Here is a 27249-nt window from a genome sequence, read left to right as displayed (position 1 = left end):
GGTCTCTAAATCAGATTCTAGTATTCTTTAATAGTGGTTTAATCCTCAGGCACTTTACTGTATATAGTCTTTAAAGGTTAACGGGTGTGTCAAGTAGTTTTTTGTTATTAAACCAGTTTTACAGCAGAATAGAAATGAGTTTGCAGTCTGACGCATTTATTGCAATAGTTGCTTTTCAGGAGGATATATGTGCAATAGGGAGTTTACAATGAAATGGAACTGATGCGTTTTATTTTCAAATGCACGATGAATTAGACTTTGGTTAAACTTTTAGACTTCTGTCCTGGGATGAATGGGTACAGCTTGCTTTCAAGAAATTCCTTTCTGGTAAAATATGCTGGGTCTATATCCAATGTTCTTTCACTATGTATTCTTTTGTGCTTTAATTTTAACAGTTTGCATTTTTTAACATCTTTTATATTCAACCTAATGTTCAACTAGTCTGCAGAAAATCTCTGACCGCCTGGTAACTGTAATCACCTACTTAAACCAAGCTCTTGTCCTCCCTCTACAGGAGAATTTGCAGCGTTCAAGTAGCCACAGCACCATGGCAGCACCCACTCTGTTATTTAAGTCTTGTGTTCCTACAGTTTCTTAACATCAAAACTCTATTCTGCTCCGCAAAACCTAAAGCAATTTAGAAAAGATATCCGTAAGCTTAAAAGTGGAGCAGAATGGAACTGCCAGTCCAACGACACAATGGGAAAGAAAACAAACAAACAAACAAAAACAAACAAACAAAAAGAAATAGTACATTTTTTTGGGAACCACAGTCCTCTGCTGCCAGTGTTTCTCCTTCAACACAAGCCGCCAGGTGCACTCGGAGACCCGCGGCCGCTGCCCGTGCCATTGGCATCATTCCCCGGAGAGAGGAGAGGGCGCTCGTGGTTTGACTCTGGTGCTCGGGCATGAGGGGATGGAACTGCTGCTGCAACTTTAGGAGACTTTGCTTTGGATGGTCTGCCGGTCGGCTTTCTCCCTCTAACAACGTACCATCAGAGGCTGAATGTCTGATGAGTGCTAATTCAAAAGAATCCCTCCTCCGTTCTGATCTTTTTTTTTTTGTTTACTTATTTCCTGGTGTACTCACTGATTTATGGACAATGCAGTATCCCCTTTTCACTGTATTACAATGTCAGACACCTAAATCTGTCTATAGTGTTGGGTTTTATTACAGTAAAATTAAAATCGTGAGGTGATGGGAGCTGGAGAAGATGTCACTCTAAAGGCAAAGAGATTGATCTGAAGGAAAAGGGGATGCTGCTGCACCTTTTTTCAGATTTACTTTATCGCTTCTTCAAAAAACAAACGACAACCACCAACCTTAACCTTTTTCCTTTTCCAGTATTTTCTTGGTGTGTGCATATACAACATCTTTCAGAAGGATTCAGTAGATCCTTCTTTTGTTGGTCCAGCAACAAACTGAAGTTTAAAAAAAAAATGTAGCGCGATTGTCCTCTTTTATTTTTTTGTTTTGTATCATATGATACAATGTATTTATCAAAGATGCTACCACGGCATCTGAAGTCTGTAGAAATCTTGATACAGACTGTGAATGGTGTATGTACCTACTTTAAAAGTTTTATTTTAAATGAGGGTGCAGGTTAATGCCAGGTACCTTACCAATATGTAATGTTTTCAAACGGGGAAAAAAGTTCTCAGGTTGAATTGAATACAAATACACAACCCCCTAGAATTAGACATTCCGAAAATTGTGTTTTGGTACTTTCAAGAGCTTTTTTTAAAGGATTTTTATCCTGTTAACTAAACGTCCTCTGATAAGTGTGTGTGTAAATGTGGAGCACCTTGTCCTAATGGCAAGGTGTTCGATCAAAACAAAACGGTACTTGCTGGATCCACGCTGACTACTTCTCCTCTTGTTGCTTTCTTCCCTGTCATCTCTTTCCTTCTGTTTGTCTTTCCCTTTTGTACCCTTGGCAAACTAGGGTGAAGGTGACGGTATCTCCATCAGAGTGCGTTGTTCTCCTGTCCTCCAATCCTGGTTTTCAAATGGTCGGTAGCTTTTTGACGAGTTACCCAGTCAGGGAAAAAATAAAAACAACTCAGAAAGTTCTGCACATCATTTACCTCTAGTAGAATATCTTGTGATGTGATCTGTTTGCAGAGTTCTCCGGTATGTGCTATTACATGTAAATTATTTGTACAGAGGCAAGTCAGACCACATTAGAAAGAAATTCGAGATCAGAGAGAAGCTTTCCGAATTAGGTTTGTATCTGCCCTGTGCCACTCCAGGTGAGGCAAGAATCAACCCCCCTCTAAGCAGGGAGGCTCCTGCTGGGGTGAGGGAGGTGAAGGGATGTTAGACAAAATCGTGACAAATAAATGAAGGAGTTAAATGTGTGTGAATGTGATGTCCATGCTAAACAGGGGTGTATTGGCTAAGGACACTGTCCTTCCCTCCCTTGGAGAGCTGGACTGTTTGTGTCTGCAGAAGGTTGCTCCCAGGTGAAGGGAGAAACCCACATGGGTAGTGGAACGTGCTTTTAAAACCCTGGAGTTCTGCAGCATTGCTGGTAGCCTGCTTGGTTTTGTCAGTAAATATTTACTGGGGTTATAGGAACCGGACTAATATGAAGTGGGAATTATAACTGAAATACTGTGTATTCATATTAATTCCACAAACATTAGCAAGACAGCAATAGTGAATGACTTAATAGTCACTACAAGAATGAAGTGATTCATGTTGGTACATGAATAGAATTGATTTTGTGTACAGGATGCATTTTAAAAACAAACAAAAAAAAAAGCACAAATTTTTCTTGTCTGCTGTGGGTCTTCAGATGCTGTAAGGTTTGGTTGTTTGTTTTTGTTTTATTTTTTCTTATTGAGATTGGCAGGAATTTAAATAGTAGCAATAGTCACTTTCCAGTGCGGAGAAGCGAATGAGTAAGTGGTGGCATGCGTGCCGGTGGAATCACAGTGCTCCCCGTGATCATTGGAGGCCAAGACCGAGGAGGTGGAAGGAACCTGGGGATGCTGGGGTCAGCAGGCGGGTGAGAGCAGTTACAGAGACAGACTCCCAGAGGGTGACACCACAGTCACCACTCGTTCTCCCTCCAGCCCCTCTGTGGGCTGTGGCCTAATTTGTACCTGCCAGGCATGCTGGAAATTAATATCCCCTTGAAAGAAATTGTTATCGGAGCAAGTATGTGCAGGTGGTGTGCAGTCATTCATTTCACAGAGCTTGTTAAAAGCCCTAGTTTCCTTTCCACAAGGTCATGCTGGTAGAAGATTGTCTGCTAAAACATAACTGTTAGGAATTTCATTCTATCTTTGCTTAAAATGAACTTATTTTTGTGAAGATTCATTACCCCTTAGTCTACAATATGCTTCTTGAGCCCATAGGAAAAGCACAAGGAAAATTGCTATCCTTGTCAATGCAAAGCACTTTATAAGTAACATGTGGTCTTTGGGGTTTTTTTATTGGGGTTCGTTTGTCGGGGTTTTGTTTGTTTGTTTGTCTGTTTTCTGAGGAATGTGCAAGTTGTTTGGCTGCTGTTTAGAGAAGTCCTTTTAGGATGCATTTCTACTGGTCTTCATGTTTCCCTCCAGACAGCTGTAGTAATGTGTGTTTGTCTATAGGAGGTGCCACATAATACTCATGCAAAACTCTGAAAGAAATTTGGCTTGTAAATAATTGGAATTATTATTTTTTTCATCTTTTCCTTCAAGAGTTTTTCTGGATGTCTTGCATGCCATCAGAACCAGTCCTAAAGGTGCCCTGTAGTTGTTTAGTGAATGGGGAGATCAGAGCAGACAAGAACTGAGTGCTCTGTATAGGAGTGGGGTGAAGGACGTAAACTGAAATAACCAAGGCGTTCATGTCCATTACACCACATTTCTTAAGTTTCTCTGTGATGCCCCAGCCACAAGCACATGTCCTGCAGTATGGGAATGTTAGTACATATTTTGTGTGCGCATTGGGACAAACATCTAGATAGTCATACTGCTTTTAGTTTTACGTTATCTAGTCTCTAATAGTTATTTGGAAATCTACCAGTATCCAGTCCCAGCTGTTCATGTCTTCATGAACGACACAGACACCTTCCCCTCTACCTTTCCTTTTCCACACAGTTAGAAGAGGCCCATTACCTGTTACATCTTCCCTGTTAGTATGTGATCGTTTCCTGCAGCATATTTGCTGGAACCAGAACATCGTGGTGCAGCTTAAACCAAGTGGTATGAGCATAGAGGCCTGGTTATTTTGAAAGTAATTTCTGCATGAATTAAGTCTTACATGGCCCCAGATACAGTTAGCCCCATAATTTGTTTTTTGCTGAACTCATGCAGGTCATTGAATGAATCCCCCTCTGCTTTTTCTGCTCACATAAAATCGTCTTTCCTTGTACCTGAATGCCCCAGCAGCTGGTGATGGTGCAGAATGTTTGAAACCAAACACTGCCATCGTATTGTGGCCTCTAGACATCACTTGGATTAGTATGTGCTCATTAGAGGCAGAATTCGGCCTTCAGGACATAAAATCAATGAAATGCTGTTGATAAGTACCATATCTTTCCACAAATGCCCAAATGAGGGGAGGCGGAATACACTGAAGATCACGCATATATAGGTTTGCTTCTGTGTTTGCCTGGTGGTGTAAATGCATCCAGCATTTCACAGAACATTTGGGGAAGCCATATCCTCAGAAACCTCAGAAAAAAGTTGAAGTTTTGATAGCTGGAGGGGCTAAATTTAGGGAAGCAGCATGTAGACATTTCACACTTCTGCAGCCTATAGATTTCATTCCCTTCTGGACTGTGAGTGCAGCATGTGTAGCACAAACTATTCATAGTACTGTAGACAACGTGTTTTCTGTCTGTTGAAAAAAGTATCACCAGTAGCACAATGCGACAGGCAAAGCTTCTAGGTACAGCCAAGTTCAGTTAAAAAGCAGTTGCATGAGTGTTACGGCATGGCTCTGGAGGTGCTGAGTCTTCTGGTTTTCTGTTACACATTTGACATAGAATTTTATGAAAGAAGCTGTCTTCTGCAGCCTTGTTAATATGCATTTGCACTTCACATTTGTTTGGGCATGCATTTTAAATCTATTTTTTCATTGTTGCGTGACTTCTTACCTAGTAAATAAAATCATCAAAGTTCTTTGCATTTAAGTTCAAGGATGCTAACACAGAAGCTACTGAGTCAGCACCATGACAGCAGTAAATAGCTACGAAACTGTGGAAGGAGGAAACTGTTTAAAAACTGCAGAATGCAGAGTACACCAAGAGCGAACTAAAGCGAAAACTAGCGTATGTATTTTCTGGAGAGAAGGGAGCTACCCAGACCCTCTGTTAAATGGTTTACGTAGGGATCCTCCAAAACAGTCTTTGCAGTTTGCCAAATGATCATGTGCCTTCGCAACCTTAAAAAGTACAACAGAATGTAAACCAGGTGCTTTGTAACTAGAGCAGTGGCTTTGGTTTACTTCTGATGCAGTAGTTTTTGTATATAACTATCACCATAGATAGGTAGGTTTGGAGCTGGTAAACTTCTGTGAAGGAGGGCAGAGTGTTCCCCAAAATACTTACAGTCATTTCAAAGCTAGGAATTGAAGGATACCTAATTCAGTTACAATAAACTTGCTGCTTGAAATCTGCTCTATCAAAAGATAAATGAGGTTCATTTAATTTAAACATAAAAAAGCCCTCCTCCCCCTCCAAAGACACAAAGATCTTTTTAAAGAAAGGTAGTAGAATGCTCCAAAGAGGCCCAGAGTTACACTGTCATAGCATCTTAGAATGAGACAGTAGATGAAAAATGGGAGTTAGGTGAGGAGAAATTGATGGCTAGTACTCATGTAATCACAGCCCACAGATATCAGAACATACAATTAATTCCTTGGCACAGAAAGTGCAATTCATTTTGTTTTATGGAATATCAGCAGGTTTCATTAGTTCTTCCTTGGGCCTTTTGCAGTTCCTCAATAATGCAGGCGACTCTCCAGCAATCACATACTGTTATTGCACGTTACCTGTGGGAGGTGGCAGGTGTCTTGTCAGCTGAGGGACAACCAGTAGGTTTGAATTTGATTTGTTCAAATTTCAAACTGGTTATGTAGACTTCTGGCAGTACCTACACACCAGTGTCATATTTAACCTACTTGTCCATAAAGGACAAAATAATGGGGTTTGGTATTAGTCCATTTTCAGATCTTTTTTTTCTTTGGGGCAAGACTTTGGGCATAATTGTAAATTATAAAGTTATGTCTAAATGCACAGTTCATGCAAAACATCAGACCAATTTTTACTTGGCTTTGTTCCTTTTAGAATGCAAAGTGTAAAAACATTTTACTAATATTCCAGGAACAACCTGGGACCCTTCTAGCTGTCCCAAATTCTGCACTAGAAGTATATATGAGAAGATGGTGTTTTGTCTGTTTTTTAAGCAAAACCATGAAGAAACTATTTCTCTAAGAGAAGGGAGCTGTTGGGGGAGGGTTTAGAAACTTCTAAACTACCTAGGTATTTGCTTCATAGCATCACAGCAGCAGCGTGTTCAGCTCATCCAGCCTACTTAAGAGCCAGCAGTGGCCTGTCTGGTCATTTTGTCTGGTTTATCGCATTTGCAGCAGCTGTACTTTAGAATAAGCCTTGTGTGACATTTGCTTTTGAGCGAGTAAAACACAAAAAATGACTATGTTTTCTTTTTTGTTGTTGTTTGGGTTTGGAAAACGGTTGGGTTTTGTTTTGATAAATCATTCTGCGTTGTATTTGTGTATTCACCCTAGCTGAAGAGAAAATCTGTCCATGTGTTTGGGAGTTCAGTGGAACATTAAGAGAAGAAACGAAGCCCTGCCATCTGGGCACAGATGTTGGGTCTAGGGGGCAAAATGGACCAAACTTGGGTGTTGGGTTATTTTGGGATGGTGGGGGGTTTTGAGGGCATAATTTAAATTAACTCTCTAAAATAAAATGTAAGTGCAATAAATGTGCTTTTTTTTATTCAAAGCTGTGAACCTTTAGGGAAAAAATCAATGACAAAAAAAAATGCACATCATTCCTTCACGAGCCTTGTGTCCTACCTGCTCCCCTTCCTCCCGCCTCTCCACACTTCTCCTCAACTGACAGAAACTTGACAGTGGCCAACTTGCATGTGTTGGCAACCCAAATTAACGTTGCTTTTCTTCTGATCTCATTTGTTGGGATCAGGGAAAGTCCTGGCCCCTACTCCTTGCCACCTGTGGGATCCCTTTGGGATTGTGGGCTGCCCTGTTCCACCAGAGCCAGGTCCCCCGCTCTGGGGGTGCAGGAGCCAGCCCACCTGTACCACGGCCGTCCTGGCTGCCAGCACCGTGCTCCTCCCCTCCCTGCACGGGCTCCCAGAGCTGGGCGGTTGACCCTTTTTTTAAGCAATTGCAAAAGTCATCAGTCATCAGCTGCCTAATTGTGTCCCTTTGTCAGAAGACACGTGCAGGCTGGCCACTGTTGCCTTCTGTGACTCTGCCTTGTTCTGAAGGAGCAGGTCTGTCTGTGTGTGCGACCTGTTGTGCATCACTTGCACCGTTTCTTACTTGAGCGCGCGCTGCTTTTGCCAGATGAGGAAACGTGCACCAGTCTCTTGGGGGTTTCCACGAGAGGCACAATGTCTGTGTTTCTGTAAAAGGTGATGGAAGGTGTGGCACTCGGTTGTCGGACCCTATGGGGGGAGTAAGAGAGGACTGGCTTGTTTAAAGTTTATAGACATACAGATCTATAGCCTTTAAACTTGATTATTTTTATATATAGACAAGACAATGGCATTACCTCATAATACAGAGGCTTGTTTATGAGAGGCAAAGTATCTAATAAGGAGAGGAAAGGGAAATTATATACAGATTTCTTGTTTTTTGTTCGTTTGTTCCTTAGTGCAATGAAATGTCCCAGCAGTTTAAACTCTGTGTTAACACAACATTCCTTTCAGCTGTACTTTTTTGGTTTTTGACCACCAGAGGTTTGCGAGGGGCTTATGACTGCAGAGTAGAAGGTCCAGTTTGGTTACTTAAAAAAAAAAAACAATTGTGTTAGTAGATTTCCATAGCTGCTTTTTAAAAATCTACAACGGAGTAATTGTTTCAAAACTTGTATTTATTTTTTAATTTGTAACAAAATGTTTATTTTCGGTTTCCTGTTACGTAGGTCATGGCAAGTCCCCTTCTTTCCCTCTCAGATTTCCCCTGTAATTGCCAATACAACTTATTTTTCTTGTTTGTTCCTTCCCCCTTTACTTCTGTTGTCCCTTCATTTGTACTTTGGAGTTTTTCTCATGTAAATTTGTACAATGGGAAATATTGTCCAGTTTGGTTAGAGAGCATGGAGACTTAAAACATATTAAAATTTGATAGCTGAATTCAGATTGAAGAAAACTATTTCTGTGTAAAGTTATTTAAAGAACTCTGTATTATATAAAAGGCAAAAAGTTCTATGTACTTGATGTGAATATGAGAATACTGCTATAATAAAGATTGACTGCATGGAAAAATCCGAAGGGGATTGTTGATGGTGTAATTCATAAGTCTCCATGAAGTTCTAGAAGTGCAACTTAAGGGAGTCAAAAATTTACTTTGATAATGTTGCTTTAGAATGTAAATCTGGAAGAGAGAAAGAAACAAAAAGGGATGCCTAGAGAATAACTCTCTTCATCATCCTTATGCTGGGCCACTGTGCTTAGAAGGCATTTTTACCTTTGCAGAGAGTTTTACTTCACAAGGTTTATTCTGGACTTTGATAATACCGAAGGGAGATTCCCCTTACCCTGTGGAAAGCTCAGCAGCAGCTGGTCTGGGCTCCCTTCAGGGTAACTTCCCTTGCTGCTGTGGCCACTGTTACTTGGTGACAAGATTTCAGTAACACCTCACTTTCAAGTTAAGCTTCTCTGCAGTTCTCACATAGACACGTTTTATTTCCCCGCCAGCCTTTTAGTGGTTATTTGGCAGAGTTTTAATGGTAAGATTCTTACCTACAGTGCATTCATGGAAGTTTCAAATCACTCTCTGAACACGAATAAGTCACCTTATTTCTTGAGGGCAGCACATGATAAATGGAACAAACGTTACAGAAGCTCATGTGGACTCAAAGTATCCCACCTCTAAAGTTGTGATGTTCATTCTCCAGAAATCCTGTGGCACTCAAAACCAAAGTACAATTCAGCTTAAGACGTTGTTTACAGTCAACTTTTATTGAAATAAGAGCCAAGGAGCCAACGCTTTAGTTCCAGGGACCTCTTTAGTTCCAGGGACCTGAAAGCAACAGAAGAGAATCCTGAGAACTTTTTCCACCCATCCTTTTCCCACCACTGAGAGCAGGGGACAACCTGAACAGTCCTTTGTGCTGCCTTAAGCAGTAGTTGAAGCTGTTAGCTTCACAGAGCCATAATGCAACACAGCAGCTTAAGAAAAGATAAAGAATCAGAAACAAGCAAAAAAGCCCCAAACCTTTAAGGGACGAATTGCACCGGTTCCTCTCTCTAGTATAATAAGAGAGCATATCGTCAAGATTAAGTAATGCTGGCTCTACAGAACAGCATGAGGAAAGTAATTTTTAACTGGTGGTGGTAAAGCTACACTACAATTCATCAAAAAGTTGTTATACTGCAGGCTTATGCTACCAAAACCAGACTTGCTGTACTCAAGTATTATTTAGCAACTCAAGAAAAGAGTGCATGAAGGCAATAAACAGAGATGTAGCACATTTACCTTTGGATGTGCATAAACAATAGCTGAAAGTAAGGTACTTCTACAAGTACCACGAGAAAGGGGCCAGTCAGCAGAGCCAGGCATGATGCTGTTGCACTGTATCACAGCCAGGATCTTTGAAGTAGAATTAAATCACAATCCAGGCTGTGTGTGCCTTGGTTACTTGGTGTATAGGTTTAAGGGCCTGCTGGAGAGGGGCCAGAAGAGGCCACAGAAATGATCAGACGGCTGGAACAGCTCTGCTGTGAGGACAGGCTGAGAGAGCTGGGCTTGTTCAGTCTGGAGAAGAGAAGGCTCCGAGAAGACCTTACTGCGGCCTTTCAGTGCTTAAAGGGAGTTTATAAGAAAGATGGGGACAGACTCTTTAGCAGGGCCTGTTGTGATAGGACAAGGGATAATGGTTTTAAACTAAAGGAGGGGAGATTCAGGCTTGACATGAGGAAGACATTTTTTACACTGAGGGTGGTGAAAGACTGGCCCAGGTTGCCCAGAGAGGTGGTAGATGCCCCATCCCTGGAGACATTCAAGGCTGGGCCGGACAGGGCTCTAAGCAACCTGATCTAGTTGAAGATGTGCCTGCTCATGGCAGGGGGGCTGGACTAGATGACCTGTGACGGTCCCTTCCAACCCAGACTATTCTGTGACTCTATCCTATGGCTGTGCAAAGCAAAGCCCGGCCGAGCTGCAAACGCCGGCACGGCTGTTCCGGGCAGGTGGTGGGATCCGTACCACTGTGCTGCCGGCACCCGCGGCTGGAGGCGCCTACTCCGCGTCGTCCGGAGGGATCCCGAGCTCCTCGTCTGTCCAGGCCGCAGGGTCCGGGTAGGGAAAGTGGCCCTGGGAGAGAGACACCACTCAGAGCCCGGACAGGGCACCAGTCCCGGCCCCCACCCCTCCGCCCGCCGCGCCGGCCTCACCAGCACCATGTCCGAGCTGTGCCAGAAGTGCCAGAGGATCCAGAACCACATGAAGCCGCTGAGGAGTTCGCTCCGGATCACCTGCGCCCGCGTCAGCTCCGGGAACTGCCGGTACCGCGGCTGGATGTGCACCCCGCCGCCAGCGCTGCAACACACGCACCCGGCGCCGCCGCCTCACTCCCGGCTCCCGCCCGCCCCGCTCCCCCAGCCCCGCTCCCCGCACTCACTGCCGCAGCCCGGCGGCGGCGCCGCTCCCGGCCCGCAGCAGCCGCCCCGCCGAGCGGCCCAGCGACGCCAACATGATGGCTGCCTCGCCACAACCTCCCGCCCGCCCCCAATGTCACCCCTGCCACCTTCCAACAACAGCCGCGGCGATTGGCCCGCCCAACCGCCCGGCGCCTACCAACTGCGGGTGCTGGGGGGGGGGGCCGTAGGTGTTGTCCAAAAACTGTTTTTTTTTTTTTACTCGACAGAGTCGAGAGATTTGTTTATCCCATGTCTGCGCAGCGCCGGGTGGTGGCGCCACACGAGTAACGCTCATACATTCACAACCCGCCTGGACGCCTCCCTGTGTAACCTCATCTAGGTGTTCCTGCTCCAGCAGGGGGATTGGACTAGATGATCTTTCGAGGTCCCTTCCAATCCCTAACATTCTGTGATCCTGTGATCCCGGGCCACCGTTACCGGCACTTTAACAATGACGCTTTGCCGCCCTCGTTCCCATTGGCTCTTGCGCCACCCCTCTGTGCGCCCTCGCTTTTCCCTGCGCATGCGCCGTGAGGGAGGCGCGGTGTGCGGGGTGAGGGGCTGCTCCCGCTCGAGGGCGGGTTTTTTTTACGAGGATTTTCGCCGTAATTGGGGCAGTTCACGCCTTGTTCAAGTGATTCTCGCTTGAGCCTTTCCCTCTTCACGCTTTTCGTGGTGTTTCCTCGCTTGGCCTCGTCCTGTTCCTCCTGCCAGGGCAACATCGACTGTTTTACAAAGGTTGGTCAGTGTCCTTTATTTCTCTAATACCTCCAACGAATTCCCCCTTTGAGACACAGATGAATAAGGCACATTTTGAGTAAGTTTCACTTAGATCTTTTTAACCTGAAGTCGCCACTTTCCGGAGGATTGAAGACTTCCTGAAACTGCTCATTGGTTTCTTCCCATCAATATTTATCCCGTTGAGATTTTTTTTTCTCAGTGTTTTTGTAGGGAGGTTTTCGTATTTGAGGGTTTTATCTTCCTCTTGTCGTGAGCAGGAGTACCCCGGGAGATGACATTAGAGCTATTTGCTTCATCATGAGCCAGACCTTAAAGTGTAATACCCTGTTTTCCCTCAAAAATAAGACTTACCTCGAAAATAAGCCCTAGCATGATTTTTCAGGATTTTTGAGGCTGCTCAAAATATAAGCCCTACTGCAAAAATAAACCTTAGTTACAGTTCAATTATGATGATGTTCTGGAAGATGATGACATAACTGTATTTGAATAGATGTTGAATTTTGCTCATGAATATCAGTAAATGTAGATTGTTGTACATGAAAGAAGGAAACAGAGTCACAAGAAATTAACGATGGAATTCAGGGTTTGGAGCACTGTGATGATGTTCCAGAATGTGATGATGTAACTATATTTGAGTAAATGTTGATTGTTTTTTTGTTCAAGAATAAACATAGATTGACATTCATGGAAAAAGTAAGACTGAAAATCAGCCCAAATGCATCTTTTGAACCAAAAATTAATATAAGACCCTGTCTTATTTTCAGGGAAACAGGGTATGGCTATGAGGAATACACATGCCAATGATCATAATAATATTGCAATTATATAACAACATTACAACATGTCAATAATCATAATAATATTACAATTCTCCATCATTCCTCACCCTACCTCCACTCTGAAACGAAGAAATAAAATTAGCAGCAGAGTCAATTATGCTGTTAAGCAGCATTTTTTATTTTATCAGAACCCACCTGGACACCTTCCTGTGTAACCTCATCTAGGTGTTCCTGCTCCAGCAGGGGGCTTGGATGAGATGATCTTTTGAGGTCCCTTCCAATCCTTAACATTCTGTGATCCTGTGTGATTCTGTGATATGCATTACAATTTTTGAAAACTTTGACATACAATACATCTATACTAAGAAATAATTGACAGTGTTAGTTATAATTGTTTATTTTCTTACTTACAATATATCTATTAATTATTAGTTAAATATAAACTAAGCACTCTACTTCTAAACAATGTATTCTCCCTCTTGTCATGCAGAAGGATCTAAAACTTGAAAAATATCCCCTCGTTTTGCAGGTGGTCAGACAGCATTTATCATGTCATTTGGTTAATGATGGCTATGTCTTTTATAACTTAATCATGGTGTACATTAGTGTGGCAGCTTCTCTTCACACACAGAATCAAAGAATCACAGAATGTCAGGGATTGGAAGGGACCTCAGAAGATCATCTAGTCCAATTCCACTGCCGGAGCAGGAACACCTAGATGAGGTTTCACAGGAATGTGTCCAGATGAGTTCTGAATGTCTCCAGAGAAGGAGACTCCACAACCTCCCTGGGCAGCCTGTTCCAGTGCTCTGGCACCCTAACTATGAAGAAGTTTCCTCTCGTATTTAAGTGGAACCTCCTGTGTTCCAGTTTGTACCCATTACTCCTTGTCCTACCACTGGTTGTCACTGAGAAGAGCCTGGCTCCATCCTCATGACTCTCACCCTTTACATATTTGTAAACATTAATGAGGTCACCCCTCAGCCTCCTCTTCTCCAAGCTAAAGAGACCCAGCTCCCTCAGCCTTTCCTCATAAGGGAGATGCTCCACTCCCTTAATCATCTTTGCTGCCCTGCACTGGACTCTCTCCAGCAGTTCCCTGTGCTTGTTGAACTGAGGGGCCCAGAACTGGACACAGTATTCCAAGTGTGGTCTCACCAGGGCAGAGTAGAGAGGAAGGAGAACCTCTCTCGACCTACTAACCATCCCCCTTCTAATACACCCCAGGATGCCATTGGCTTTCCTGGCCACAAGTGCTGGCTCATGGTCATCCTGCTGTCCACCAGGACCCCCAGGTCCCTTTTCCCCTACGCTGCTCTCTTCAATCGAGCAAAACTCTCTTTTCGGAGCGGCGGAAAAAGGTGGCGCCAGCTGCTTGTCTTTAAGGAGGAGACTAAAGAGATAACCCGCATTTCTTTACTTTCCCCACCCCCCCCGCCCAGGCGGCCCAGTTGGTCCATCCCTCAGCGCCTGGTTGCGTAGCAACGGGGCACGCGAGCGGCAGCGGCCGCGGGCGCTCGGTAACGGCGGCAGGGCGACGGGGGGCGGCTGCTGTGGCGGGAGTTAAGGGCAGAAATACCCAATGAAGAGTCTCACATCTGTCCTGCGTTAGGAAAGAGCTGCGTGTGTGAGCGGGCTTTTGTTCCTTCTTTATCCTATTATTATTATTTTTTTTATTTTTAATAGGTGTTAAAATAGCACAGCTGCCTAGTGGGATATACGCTCAGCAGCGTCGCTGAAGCAGCAGCCTGGATTCGATCCCTACGGTTTGAAAATGGCACAAATGCTGTGAGCGGCTTGGCCGCGGCGTTTGAAGACCCAGCCTGCCAGTCGGTGTGTCTGTTCTCCAACGTACTCCTGGAGCAAGAGTCAGCGGAAATCTGCCAACTTCTTGTGGGGGACAAGTTGCGTCCAGTGCATGTCGTGTGCCTTCTGGGAGATTCAGATGATCGTGAAAGAAGCAAGCAAAAGATAATGGAGAAAGTAGCCAGACAATCCGGAGGGTCCTTTCAAGAATTCAGACTTCCCACTACGGCTTCTGAAAAGGTATACCACTAAGATTAGTGCACACTAATTAGTTCCTCCTGAATGTTTATTGAATGACATTCCACAAAGTAGAACTGAGGAAGATTTTCTGTGACCCTCTGGAAGTGTAACCTTGTTTTGCCTGGCAGCTTATGAAACAAAACAATCTGCGGACAAACATTTAAAATAGGTTTAGCATCTTTGTGACAGGCTATACCTGACATCCCAACCTGGCATATCCACCCTTCTAATTGTATATTACTTGTAACTTAAATCTCAGTTTGTGAGGAAAGAGCACTTCACATATACCCTAGCAAAAGGCATCATTGACAACACTTGAGTTCAAATTTGAGTATATCTTGGTCTAACTCCTTTTACTTTTGCGTGGAAAGACTCACCCTGTAAACTTCTCTCATTGAACTTCACAAAGCATCGTTTGAAAAAAAAAATGTCTCTCTAACAGGTAAAGGTAAAGATCCCAAAGGAAAGAACAAATGCCTTACTTTGATTTTACATTTTCTTTACTAGATGACTGTACAGCTTTGTCTACAGTGTATCCTGATTCAGAGACTTCACTGTTGTTTTACTGTTAGGTGGGTGTGGTCAAATACCATCTTTTAGATAACAGTATCTTCTAAATCTGCTACAATCCCAAACAGCTGAAGTCCTCAGCTGAAGCAGCATAGGTTTTGCATGGGTATCTGTGATCATCCTTGTAGTTAAGGGATGTGAAGTTCCTTGCACTTCTGAATCTCATAACAGCCCTAATACACTTTCTGCAACAGTCTACAGGGAATAGCAGCAAACTATTCAAGTATTGTTTTTACTTACCACACAATTAATGCAACACAAGTTTATATTTTTCCATAAAAGCTGGATGCTTTAATATAAGGTTCATAGTTTTGTTGTCGACTCCAACCCCCTTGCATTTTGCCTTTCTCCTTTCTCATAGTCCCTGGCATGTTGTTCCCTGTGTCAGTGTTCCCAAACATTACACATTTTCCATCCTGGATGGCGTTGACCTGCAAAGGCAACTTTGTCTTCTCAGTCCTCATCTTCTTCACTTTTCCTTGACTTCATCTCCTTTTGTTGACCTTACAGCTCTTGCTTGCTTAGGGAATTTGGACGGCTGTGTGACAAGAAGAGTACAAGAGGAGACAATGTTCATGTGACAGCTGGCTGCCCATCAAGTACAGTGTGAGAGCCAGGGGCAGACAAGCTGGGAGGAAGCCAGCAGTGTTGATATGTCTGCATTGCTCCTGGGGATGGGAAAAGCGGCTCCAGAACTTTCCGCCTGCCTCCTTTCTGTTCCCTGTCTGCAAGTAGCACCTCGTCCTGAGAAATTGATGTATTTTCCAGGTTTGAAACTCTCTACTAAAATGAATTAACTAAAAGGCATAAGAATTAGTAAGAAAGAAAAACTGTTCTGATTTAAGAATCACATGCTTAGTGCTTCCTTCACAGTAGAATAAAATGATGATGAGATGGGTCAAAATGGATATCTACTATAGCTTTGTGTGTACTTGAAACGACATGTTGTCCTTTAAAGAACACGTCATCATGACTGGAGAAACAGTGACACACTTGCTACATACCTAACAGCTGAATAGAAGACAGGTGAAACACACGGAATTTCTTATCATATAGTTGTTATGTGGAGTTTTTTTAATACTTCTACTTTCCAAGCTTGATTTCTTAAAAATCAAAAACATTTGTGATGAGCTTACAGATAAACAGCATTAACACCACAGGATATGACATAAGAATTAAAACAAAGAGAGAAGTTATATACTGGAAAGTAAATTTCAATTTTTAAAATAATATTCCTGTTTAAGGATTGAAGTGTTCAAAAATCATCTTCATTTCTGCTTCCATCTCCTCCTTCCTCCCTCCAGGTAAGCTCCATGTCCATCTCACACGTCCAGTGTTGTCACACAGCTAATAAAGATCCCTGTTGCTTTCTGTGGCCAAGATGTCCAGTAACTCAGTAAGTTAAAAATCTATAGATGGGTCAGAGGAAATGCAAAGAAAAAAGCTGTGAAACAAAGAAAGTTATTGTGGGGTGGGTGTCCCATGTGGATCTAGTTTCATTTTATTGCAGCAAGTTGCCTAGGTTCTGTTGCCAAGATCTTCGTTACTTGTACTTTTGTTTTCCACAGCTTTCCTGTTTGTGCACAGAACCCAGATTTCCTTTCTATGCCCTTGATATCCTCAGCAAAAATGAGTGTCATTGATTCACGCCCAGAGGCTTCCAGTTTGGTGAGAGGGGCTCGTGTGTTGGCAAGGAGAGAAGCTGATGGCTATTACTACCTGGGCCACATTGCCCAAGAGGTGAAGGTAGCTATTTATTGGGAACTGTGGTGTTTAGAGGATCTGTGTGACTTTTACCTGTTCTTCCCATGCCTCACCAGTGCCCTGCCCTTGTTGTGTGATGGTTTTCTGACACAATGTGCTTCATGACGAGTAATTCTATTTTCATCTGTTTCCAAATGATGACTGGCTATTTACTGTGGGGAGTCCTGCAAGCAAAAGCAGCCTGGAAATCAATCCATTTTAGTAATTCTCATAAGCAGTTGTTCAGAGACCATCAAACAAAACAGGTTGCTTATCCCTATTGCCTACTTCTGCCCAGTCAAGCAGCAAAGTCAATTAGCTAAACGGCATAATAGTAATCCAAAATATCTGCCTCCAGGGACCACCTTCCACCTTACTGAACTGAGAGCTTTCCTCATTCTCTTCCACCTATCTTTCTGGGATTTGTGAGATGATTTTGGATGACAGACAGAAGGTCCCCCCCGCAGGCTTTCTTTGAAAAGCCCGTTCATTTTGCGGTTCACAGGTTAGTTAAATAGCAATGGCAGTAGAGGTGAGGATGGCTGTAAGCTCCGGCGTGGGGTGGAACAGATGGGGACAGCTAACAGCACAAATGACATTAGCTGGAGTAGGACCTGCTGGCATTATTTGCATAAGTGCAACTCATAGATCTGCAGAGAAGGCTGAGATTTTGGGTATAGACCTTCCCCACACCCATTGCTGAAGGTTAAATTTAAACATTTAAATTTATGACAGTTATGACATTTTCCTGGTTTGTTATCCTTCGTTATCTCTTAGTTTACTATGTAACAAACTGCATCAGACAGCAGTTTCTTTTGGTGACTCTTTTTCTGATTAGAGGTTTTCCTGCTAAAGTTCTGCCTTTAGGTCTTACTAAAATCCAAGTCCCAAATCAAAAGAAGAGAAAGGCTGTCAACCTACTAACCCCCAGCTTTTTAGTTACTTTTAAAGTCCAATATTGACATAGTATAGTGAAAAACCTGGTAGAAGAGGAAAGCTACATTCCCAGATCACGTTCTGTTTCCCGGGATTTCTGCCACTTCCCTCTTAGCACTTATGTTTGGCCGTTAATTGGACTCAGATGTCTGTCTTGCAAACCACATGTTTTACTCTTGTAGGGCTCCAGGGAACGCTTTTTAATTGAGTTTGACAAAATTCACGCTCTGAAAGGCAAGGTACAGCTTCGCATGCAGGAAACCCCTCTCTATGACATTCTCCACTACGAAGATGCCAGGCGACAGCCTCTTGCTCCAGGAGACAGGGTCTTGGCACCATGGGAGGCCAGAGCTGAACGTTTTGGCCCAGGCACTGTGCTAAAGGTTACAGAGAACAAGGAGGCACATTTAGGTACGCGGTATTTGCTTTCTTAATAGTGCTAGACTCGCCACAGTTGCTGGTCTCTAGACAGAAAAGTGAACGGTCTCAGTCATGGAGAATTCACCACCTGCTGCTTGGGTTCTCTTTGTCATCTCATTTTTTGTTGTTGTTGGCACTATGCAGCCTGTTCTTTTTTAGTGCCAGAATTAATGCAGCTCCCAGAATTGGTCTGTGCTTTGTTCTGCGAGTGGAAATTTTTAAAAGTTGGGGGTAGAAGAGGGGCACCCTCCTAACACAGGGAGAAGAGTTTCCCTGGCCCTCATGAGTATTCACCTGATTATTTGTTAGTCAAGGTTCCAGCTTTTGCAGTGTAAAATCCTGGTTTGCTGTGACAAGCAAGAATTTTGCTCTCTGCTGTCTCTTCATAGGAAGTTTAAAAGAAGGTCAAATTTTAAACCTATAAAGAAAAAATCTCTGAAGTTGTTACAAAATTGTCTGAAACACAATCTGTTACTTTTATCTTCTGCTTTCTAAGAGATAAACCACACAGGTTAAAATGCTTCTAATACATTCTTTACCGTTTTTAGTATGCACAGCACACAACAGAAGGAGAGTGCTTGTGAATTTCTGGAATGGGCAGACTAAAGAGGTGTCTTCTGACCAAGCTGTGTGGATTCCTCTGCCCATAAGCGAACGCATCATCCTAGAACTGCAGATGCCTTTAGCAGCCAGGCAGATGGTGATAGATTCAAGCTTGGATTACCCATACGTCGTGACACCAGGTTATAGAGCCTCAGGCCATTACAGACAGGTTCACTCAGACCTGGAATGCTGGCCAAGGGGTCTGTGTTTGACTCAGCCATGTGCTAAGTGCAGCTGTAGCTGTACCTCGTGTCCCCGCAGCTGCCTTGCAGCCTGGGAACCCACACAGCCCCCAGGGTGCAAAGTGCAGCAGGAAGATACCTTTGTCTCAGGAACAAGCTTGGCTGAAGAAGAGCTCAGCAAGAAAATAGAAGAGGAACTGTCTGAAGTGAGGATTTCATCTTCAGAAAGTGTTTCTAGAGAGGAAGAGAAAAAGGAAGATGAGAAATTGAAGACAGAAAATGTTCCAAAAGGTGTTCAGTCTTGTTTGGAAAAGGAAAATGAGGTTATAGAACCTAAGAAGGTAAAAAGTGCTTCACCCTGGCTCTTCTGTTGACATGTGTTCTACTGTTTGTATAGCGCCTGCTTTGTTACCCCAAGTTTTCTGCCATTGGTACCAAAATTTGCTAGAGGTTTTAGGCCTGACCCTTATATATACCTGCTAAAGAACTGAGAGACTTTGCTTTGTACTGTCTTCTTGATCCTTTGACCAGGGAAAGAGCTAGAAACTCTCATTGTTACTGGCTGGAGCAGACTCCTAGAACCTCTTCCACGGATGCAGAACATGAAGTGTTGCATAGCTCAGTTCTTCTACATCCTGCCTCTGTGTGAAAGAGATAAAGGCAGCAAAAAGTGTCTGGCAGAAGACTTTACATCAGATAAGGGTTACAGTAAGGATTGCTCCATACCAAGGCAGTCTCTGGCATAATTGTGTTAAGATATTTTTCCACCCTGTTAGATGCATCACCTCTCCCAGTCAAAAACCAAAAGACACTTTTGTGATCCTTGGTGGTTGTGAACAGGGCACTGGATGAGGATCAGTAAGGAGGAAGGTAATGTGCACCAGCTACTGCCAAACTTTTCTCCATTGCTCTGCAAGGGTTAGAATCCTCATTTCTGGCATGTGCCAGAAATGTTACTATCTTTCAGCCAGAGTTCCTCTGGCCTGATCTCTTTTGTACCAGTTTGGACCCTTCTAGGCAGAGGTACTGCCAGTTTTAGGTCATTTGAAGATGTATAGAAACCCACAAAGTGATCAGAAATCATTTTACTTAGGAGTTGTTTCTTTAAGAAAGAATAAAAAAAAATCTGGGGGAGTTCTTTACTAAAGTTCAGTTGCAGTTTAAAGTCTTATGCTGTAAATTCATGAAACTAACCTATTCTTATCAGCTCTGGATTAAGATTGCATTTGTTATTATTTCTAGAGTCCTCAGAGGCAGATGGCTCATGCTATGGTTGATACTGCTGTCAACACAGACAGCTGGTTAATGGAGACAGCTCACAAGGAAGAAGCAGACAGAAGACAGCAGGGTGCTGAAACTGAGGCCAATGTTAAACACGAACATGGTATTGAAATTGTAGCTGTTTTATCCAAATGTAAGACTTGCCACACAATATCAGTGCAGCAGGCCATCATATCCAAGATCTGTTGCCATGGTTCTTGATGTTTCAAAAGAAAATGCCATAATGCCGTGTTGAATATAGCCACCGTAATGTGGTATCATGTAGGTATTAATGGTAGTTGTTCATCTTCTTCTCAAGGTGAAAGTACTTTCAGACGGAATTTGGGGGTTCTTGGCTTTTACAGCTACTGCAGTAGCAGCTTTTGGGTTTTCTTATCCTTTATCATAATGTCCACTATAAATATAATGTCTTAAAAAATTTCCTTACTTTAAACATTAATGTGTAACATTAACTATGACTGCCTATAGCAAAAAGGTTTCACCAGGACTGTTCTGCAGAACGTTCTTCTGGGCTGAAAATTATTGCTTTATAATGTCATTGAGTAAACTTTTGTTCCCTTATCATCCAAAAGGGACTGGATCATGATTTTAATCAAATAGTTGCTGTTCTCATTTAAACTAGTTTGGTGAAAATTACAGGCATTTAAGCGAGGACTCTGAAAGCCTAAAGCTTTTTCCAAGTGTTATTGCTTTGCTCTGTGTCACTGCTGGCAGAGGGAGAATTAAAAGTCAAACTGGCATGCACATTTCCTCCCACCTGGTGTTCCATCATCATTCCATGCAACACTTGCCTCTTAGGTCCATGCTGTCTTTAGCAAAAAGGTGCAAGCAAACTACCTGTGTTCTCAGTTACCCAAAAACTGTGTTAGCACAGTGTTGTGCTCAAGCTAATTTCTCTTGTCTCTCAGCAGGATGTGTAGCTCAGGCTTTGCCTTGTCAAGAAATTTAGAATTTTTTATTGTCTCAGAGTATTGGCAGAAGCTGCTCGTGTCTCTCTGTGAAATACCATGTAAACAACCCCTTAGCCTGAGTAGCTGCAAGTACCATCAGTGATCTTGTATTACCAGGCAAAACTCTGGCTTGACTGCAATGGCAAGCTTGTGTTTTGAAAGCTGAGACTTGTTTTGTGGAAACTAAAAAATGTACCACTTCTTCAGAGGAAAATGTTGGTACTAAGTTATGAAAGTCTTGCTTGAGTTTACTTCATATGAGAAGACTTTGTTTTTAATTTGCTTTCTTTTTGTAAGCTGACTATAACCTCTTATGTCCCTACCCTAATTTATTTGAAAGGTGTTTTTGAATCCAGAGTGGCAGAAGCTCCAATCCACCATTCCCAGAGGAGCCCTTCCCTGGGAACCAGAGCTTTGGTTCCTTTCAGGCGCCAAAGCTTCTTTGACCGAGTGAATGAATCATTAGAGAAAGACAGCCTGACCATAAAATCAGCTCTGCATGTACGGAGACCACACAGAACCTCCAATGTGCAGGCCAGGAGATCCACAAATCTTCTAAATCTTCTAAAAGACAAAAGCATTACAGTAAGTATTTGGTCCAAAGTAGATTTATCTATTAGGATCAAGCGATTTGGTTATGTTATGTGAGAATATACTCTCCTTTGATCTCTTTCTCAAAGGTTTTTGCTGCAACAAAAATTATGCCTATGTAGTATAATGGTTATGGATAAATAGAAATATGAGGTTTCCACTTGGGAATTAGTGTTGTACTGGAGCAGAGAACTTCTGCTATTCTTACTCAGCACTTCTGATAAAGTTTTTTTTAGTTTAGATCTAATTTTTCTAAATAAACCTCTCAGCCAGCTCTACTAGATAGCAAGAAAAAAATATTCCTCTTTTACAGATACTGAAAGCAAAAAAGAGAAAGTCCGCGTAGTCAGCTGAGTCCCATAGCAGGGAGTGCATGTTGGGGCTGAGATGGAACTTCAAGTCTCCTGATCCTTAGGCCAGTCTTTTACCTGCCAGATGACACCATTTGTTCACCTGCCACCTATAAAACACCTTTGATTCTTTCTTTAATCTCTCCTTCTGTATGTTCTTAAAGACAAACCATCCACAAGGTACAGTTTTTGCAAAGAATAGCAATACACTGGAGAACAAAGTTATTTACTGCCCCATGGAAGCCATACAGATCAATTTGTTGGGAGAAATCAGTCAAAATGCTTCATGAGACTGGCAGGGACATTATCTGAAGGTCCTGTGGTGGTTTCCAGATTGTGGTATTAGACATATCCTCAGGAAAGAACCGTTCTGTTTTCAGAGGAGCAGCTAGTGGCAGGAACGTGCTAATAGCAGCTGGGAATAGGAGAAGGTCTAATGCATTTGAGAGAGGAAAGTATTTTGTGGAAACTCTGTTCTAGCCCCAAACACCTCTAGCAATGTAAACTGTAATGCGTGTTTTAAACACTGGCTCAATGCTGGAACAACCAGAACAGCACAGCCTACTGATGTGTAAAGAGCTCTTAAAATACTTGGATTTTCAGGCACCCCTGTGTTGTTTAAGCCTCATCTTTTGTACAGGCTTTACCACCATACTCAGTACTTTCATGGGTGGGAAGTGACACTGTAGTATTCGTGAGGCAGTGTGGCTTCCAGAGCTGGGGAGTGACATTAGAAGACTAAGCTGTTCTGGTTTTGCAGGTTTACAGTTTGCATTAGAAAAACATATTGATGAGATTAAGGGTTTGGTTTGCTTTTTTAATCTTAGAAAATGATCCTTCATAGTGCATCTCAGGAAAGATGGAAAGAGGTGGACTTCAACAGAGCCAAGATTGAGCACAAAAGGTGGCAAGAGAAACAGAGGCAGCTGAAGAGGGAGCAGAAGCAAGAGGCAGATGGCATCCGATGCCAGCTGCGCAGGGACAACCAGAGGTAAAACCTAGGAGCTAACTGGGTTTTGTGGTAAATGTCAGAAGGCGCATAATGTCCACTCCCTGGTGCTCTCGTTCAGTCTCTGAGCATCACACATTGTGCCTTGTGGTAGTCTCTGTGGGGCGCTCGTGGTGGCTTGCTAATGGAAATAAAATCGATGCTCGACATATGGGTGAGTGGGTACGTATGGATTCATTGCCTTTAGCATTACCTCCAAGGGCAGAGTCTTTTCAACCTCATCCTCAGACCCAAAGTCCTTTTGCCTCCCAAACCCCTAATTCCTGACTCTGACCTCACAGTCCACCTAAGCTTAGCATCTCCTTCCATTTCTCCTGTTGCCCGTGTGACTCCCACCACAAATACACATAACCATCCAGTTGTCCAAATTAGTCCTATGGCCCTGTCTGCACAGTCCATATCCTTGGTTCCTGGTCTTCAGGGCTGAGAACTCACAGCCGCACTAGGTTATGCAGTCAGGTGAACAGATGACTGCAGTTAGCTGACATCAGGCATCGGCCCATTTCGGGGATTTTACCTAACAAAAAGTCCTGGAATATTAACTGAGCACAGATTGCCAGAATATCTGTTCTGTGTCTTATGCACTGTCTTTTTCTGTTATTGTTATTTCTCTCTGAGAAACTTGAGAAATTTTGTTTTGGAAACAGGCAGCGATTGCATCAGAGAACATTGCAAGGGCTGGAGAAACAGCTGGAGCACACAGACAGAGCTTTGCAGCACCTGGCGCTGCTCCAGGCTGCTGGGGCAGAGAGGAGCAGGAAGGAATCCTTCTTGCAAGAGGAGGAGAAGAGAAAAGCAAGTCAGAGGCTGCAGTTCTTAAGGGCACAAAGTGTGCAAAGGGAGGAGTTGCAGGCACAACGCAATGAAAGGAGCTTTGAACAAGAGAAAGAAAGGCTGGTAAGGGCAATTTCAGAAATGTTTTTCCCGTACTACTGTGTTTTCAGCATTGGCACCATGCAGAGTATTTATCTTTCACCTGTTTTATATGCAATATAATTATATCATTCAGAGATATACGAATGGTAACATTTTTTTGATGCATGTATAAAGTTGAAAGATGGGAAATAAAATTTTCCATCTCTGCGACTGAAAGTCTTTCTGCATGCAAGGAATGAATTTCTATAGATTATAACAACTTCTGAATTCTGCCAGTGGTAACTGTGGATAAAATTCAGCATGCAGGCTGGCTGTACAATTGTAAATGTATTTATTTTTATGCAGGATTTTCTCAGGAGCAGAATGCAGTCACGGCAGGAAGTGTTGAAACAACAATCACAGGAGATGGACAGGCAACAAAAACAGCACCAGGCTGCCAAAGAAAGGGAGTTCCAGAGCAGAGACCGTTCACGCCAGAAGATGGAAAAAGAAGGCCAAAAACTCTGTGACCTCCAGCAGTACCTCAGAGAACAGAATCTTTTGATGCTCAGGGCATCGGTGCTGGCATAAGGAAGCTGCAGAGTGGGTAAGCAGGCCCTTGAGCAGTTTCACAGACCTGCTCTGGATCTTGTAGGTGTGAGTCATCGCGCTGGAGCTTGGGTGCTTGAGTGCAGTTGTGACAAGCGAAATTATGATTCTGGAGAATTCTTTAATCCCCCTTTCATTGCAGGCAGCGTGCATTTTCACTGCTCCATCCTTATATGCCTTTGTTTCTGGAGCTGCTATCCTAGTCCAGCTATGTCAAGTGAAATGGTGGAAGCACAGGCACAGGTTATGTCCTGCGCCTGCAGGCAAATCAAATACAGGCCTGAAAAAGCTTCCACAGCTGAATTCTGGGAACTTCCTGTGTTTCTTGCAGAGCAGTGCCAGAAAATAATTTCTTTAAGGTCAAGGAAGTGCAGTTGTGTGATGCTGTCACATGACTTACCTTGCTGTGTTAACCTTACATGAAATATGGGAAAGGAGAGCTGAATACCAGCTGGATGTTAAAAACCAACCAACCAACCAAACTGCAGCAATGAAAATGTATGTGCTAAAATACAGTGTAAATTATCTTCTGCGATTTCCATTATTAACAACTGACTCTTGCAAGTGTCCCGTGGCATGCTGAGTTGCAGAGATCCATAACACAATTGTGGTACTTCCTGCCAAAACTGCTGTAGGGGCAGGGCAGGGATCCAGTGACAGGAGAGGTGCTTCAGAAAACCTGAGAAGACAGCATGGAACCCTCCAGCCTGGGCTACAGGTTAAGTGTGGATCCTCTACTGTCAAGGCATACGTACTGTATGTAATACGTAAATGTTTGTTCTGTGAAATACCTGTATTTGGAGAACCACCAAACCTAGTGGTGGACTCGGGGGTCTGTTTTGCTTACAGGCTTTGAGGTTGGCAGTCTCCAAAAGCAGGTAACCTTATGTCAGCAAGATGCTCCAATATCTTTGCAGGTAAGGTGCCTGGTCAGGCTAAACATACTTTTTGTTCACCATAAATAAATTATGACAATGCTACAAAGACAAATGAATTGTTAACTTGACAGTTAGATTGTTCAAGAAACCAAGGTAGCCAGTCATACTATTATAAGAGGAGAAAAGTTCACCATGCAGGCTATAGGGTAAAACATAGTAACCACCTGGAGTCCTCCATGCAACTTGCTCATGAGTCCTCTGATTTTATAAGTGCATTACTAATTTTCCTTAATTAAGCCCATAGTGTCAGCCACGCCTGTGGACAAGCTACAGGTTTCTCCCCTCCGCTGAAAGAAGACAGTAAGGCACAGCAAGAGACAGTTTTTTCCAACAACAGGAGAGGTGGGGTTTTTTTAATAAACTATACTCTGACAAGTGGAGGTGCCTTCTTTCACAAGGGGGAGGAAAGGGTTATGCTTGTCAGGTCTTGAAGTGCTGCCCCTCTTCCTCATGCCATCAGAGGTACAAAATACAGTAGCTTTGGGTAGGCAGAAATGTAACTGTTCTTTTCACAGCAGTATTTAAAGAGAATGGACATGGCACAATTTCTTTGCTGGAACACTCAGAGCTATAATATATTGCAGCGTGTTCTTATTTTACACAATTTTATCCTAAAATATATATAATATTTGAGATAGATACCTTCTTTTTGAGCAATACCTGAAATGAAAGTAGATACAAAACTTAAATGTTGTTGCCTGACATTCTGTGTACACTTAAAAACATGTTACACATTTTCTGGCACACCACTGAGCAAAAAGCAGCAGCAGTGTAAAAATTCACCTCTTTTACAGGAACACAGCACCAGTGATGACAGTGTTTTTAAAAAAAATAAAATAAACTTCTAAAAGGGAGAGCCTTTGAAGTTCTGTCAAATCTTCTGAGTGGCCAGCAGTTTCTTAGCATTAAGCCTCAGGCTGTATTCCTCCAGAGAGAACTGAGAGGCTATGCCTTCAGCTTTCCTCAAAAAGACAGTTAAGTCAAGTCTCTCATTCGGGTATTTACAAACTATTCTAAGGCCTTGATAGCTAAAGGGGGTATCTTTAGCTTTAGGATCCATAATATGCATGAGGCATCCTGAGACGTCTGTTTAAGAAGAAAACAGGGGGAAAGGAAAGAAAGATGAACCTGTATATAAGGTGAAGGCTTTGACATTTTGGGTTTTTTGTTTAAATTAAGGTCTGAAAAAATTATAACTTGCTGCATATATGGAAACTACACATGAAGCAGTTTTGCATTTCAGACACGGAATTCTATCATTTGTTTTAAGCTCTGTTTAGCCTCTGGAAAAGTTGGCTGACATTTGTTCAGGAAGAATACGGGTGGCTGCACCCAAGACGTGTGTGACTGATGGCCTAGGTCCAGGCTTTACAAGCTCCAGGGGGCTACGCCAGGTCTGTCTACCCCCTGAGCTGGGTGGAAATGGGAGAGGGCGCACAAGCTACTGAGGAAAAGTGGGTGCTGGCAGCACATCATGGAGATTTTCTTTAATGTAAACTTTGGGGGTTGCTTGTGTTTCTTTCTTCTTTGAATTCTCTTTTACACAAAATCATGTGCTAGATAGGACAACAGTATACTTAGTTATGAGTTTAAAATCAGCTTACAGAAACAAGCCTAAACTTAAAAGATATGCAACTCTATTGCTGCTTTTATCCTTAAGCATTTGGAAATGGAATATGTGATGATTAAAGTACATGAAATATATTAAGCAGAATCTAAACTTAGTTTTCAGACTTCATTTATATGTCATTAATCATTGCTTTATAGTCACCATAAAAGAGCAGATTGTCTG

At 42.9% G+C, this 27249-nt stretch overlaps 3 protein-coding genes across 9 annotated transcripts in view; 2 read left to right on the top strand and 1 right to left on the bottom strand.

Annotated features, from left to right (window-relative positions):
• BRAF (B-Raf proto-oncogene, serine/threonine kinase) overlaps positions 1-8478 on the top strand; it is an 86034-nt gene extending 77556 nt beyond the window's left edge. For both annotated transcript variants that reach the window (XM_071798378.1, XM_065839960.2), the window contains one exon: positions 515-8478. In XM_071798378.1, coding sequence (XP_071654479.1) covers positions 515-537 — 23 coding nt within the window. In that variant the 3' untranslated portion in view covers positions 538-8478. The remainder of the gene's footprint in view (positions 1-514) is intronic.
• Positions 8479-9155: 677 nt separating this feature from the next.
• NDUFB2 (NADH:ubiquinone oxidoreductase subunit B2) lies at positions 9156-10933 on the bottom strand. Its single transcript, XM_065839974.2, has 4 exons — positions 10836-10933; positions 10609-10753; positions 10421-10528; positions 9156-9235 (listed from the first exon to the last, which is right to left on the bottom strand). Exons 1-3 carry the CDS (start codon positions 10907-10909, stop codon positions 10454-10456), a joined length of 294 nt encoding a protein of 97 aa, XP_065696046.1. The 5' UTR covers positions 10910-10933; the 3' UTR covers positions 9156-9235; positions 10421-10453.
• Positions 10934-11389: 456 nt separating this feature from the next.
• Positions 11390-27177, top strand: LOC136101020 (uncharacterized). 6 transcript variants are annotated; one of them, XM_071798351.1, is made up of 12 exons: positions 11390-11592; positions 14061-14420; positions 15501-15758; positions 16295-16386; positions 16559-16730; positions 17852-18080; positions 18638-19215; positions 20117-20258; positions 21446-21690; positions 22874-23037; positions 23703-23952; positions 24277-27177. In XM_071798351.1, exons 4-12 carry the CDS (start codon positions 16304-16306, stop codon positions 24499-24501), a joined length of 2088 nt encoding a protein of 695 aa, XP_071654452.1. In that variant the 5' UTR covers positions 11390-11592; positions 14061-14420; positions 15501-15758; positions 16295-16303; the 3' UTR covers positions 24502-27177. The 6 variants fall into 6 exon arrangements, with proteins under 6 accessions (XP_071654452.1, XP_071654448.1, XP_071654461.1 ...); XM_071798347.1 differs by having other exon boundaries at positions 16559-16736; XM_071798360.1 differs by lacking the exon at positions 16295-16386 and having other exon boundaries at positions 16559-16736.
• Positions 27178-27249: the final 72 nt, after the last annotated feature.

Source organism: Patagioenas fasciata, chromosome 1 (assembly GCF_037038585.1).
Source record: "Patagioenas fasciata isolate bPatFas1 chromosome 1, bPatFas1.hap1, whole genome shotgun sequence".
In the NCBI taxonomy this organism is placed as follows: domain Eukaryota; kingdom Metazoa; phylum Chordata; class Aves; order Columbiformes; family Columbidae; genus Patagioenas; species Patagioenas fasciata.
Note: the sequence above shows the minus strand (reverse complement) of the source record. Positions and strands in the feature narration are given on the sequence as shown.

Bases quoted from the DNA above. Each gene is read 5' to 3' on its own strand.
- NDUFB2 (XM_065839974.2), bottom strand. From the start codon at position 10,909: ATGTTGGCGTCGCTGGGCCGCTCGGCGGGGCGGCTGCTGCGGGCCGGG. The intron at 10,754-10,835 runs GTGAGTGCGGGG...CGTGTGTTGCAG, and splicing joins GCCGCCGCCGGGCTGCGGCA to CGCTGGCGGCGGGGTGCACA. The intron at 10,529-10,608 runs GTGAGGCCGGCG...TCTCTCTCCCAG, and splicing joins ACAGCTCGGACATGGTGCTG to GGCCACTTTCCCTACCCGGA.
- LOC136101020 (XM_071798347.1), top strand. From the start codon at position 16,304: ATGTCCATCTCACACGTCCAGTGTTGTCACACAGCTAATAAAGATCCC. The intron at 16,387-16,558 runs GTAAGTTAAAAA...TGTTTTCCACAG, and splicing joins CCAAGATGTCCAGTAACTCA to CTTTCCTGTTTGTGCACAGA. The intron at 23,038-23,702 runs GTAAAACCTAGG...TTTTGGAAACAG, and splicing joins CTGCGCAGGGACAACCAGAG to GCAGCGATTGCATCAGAGAA.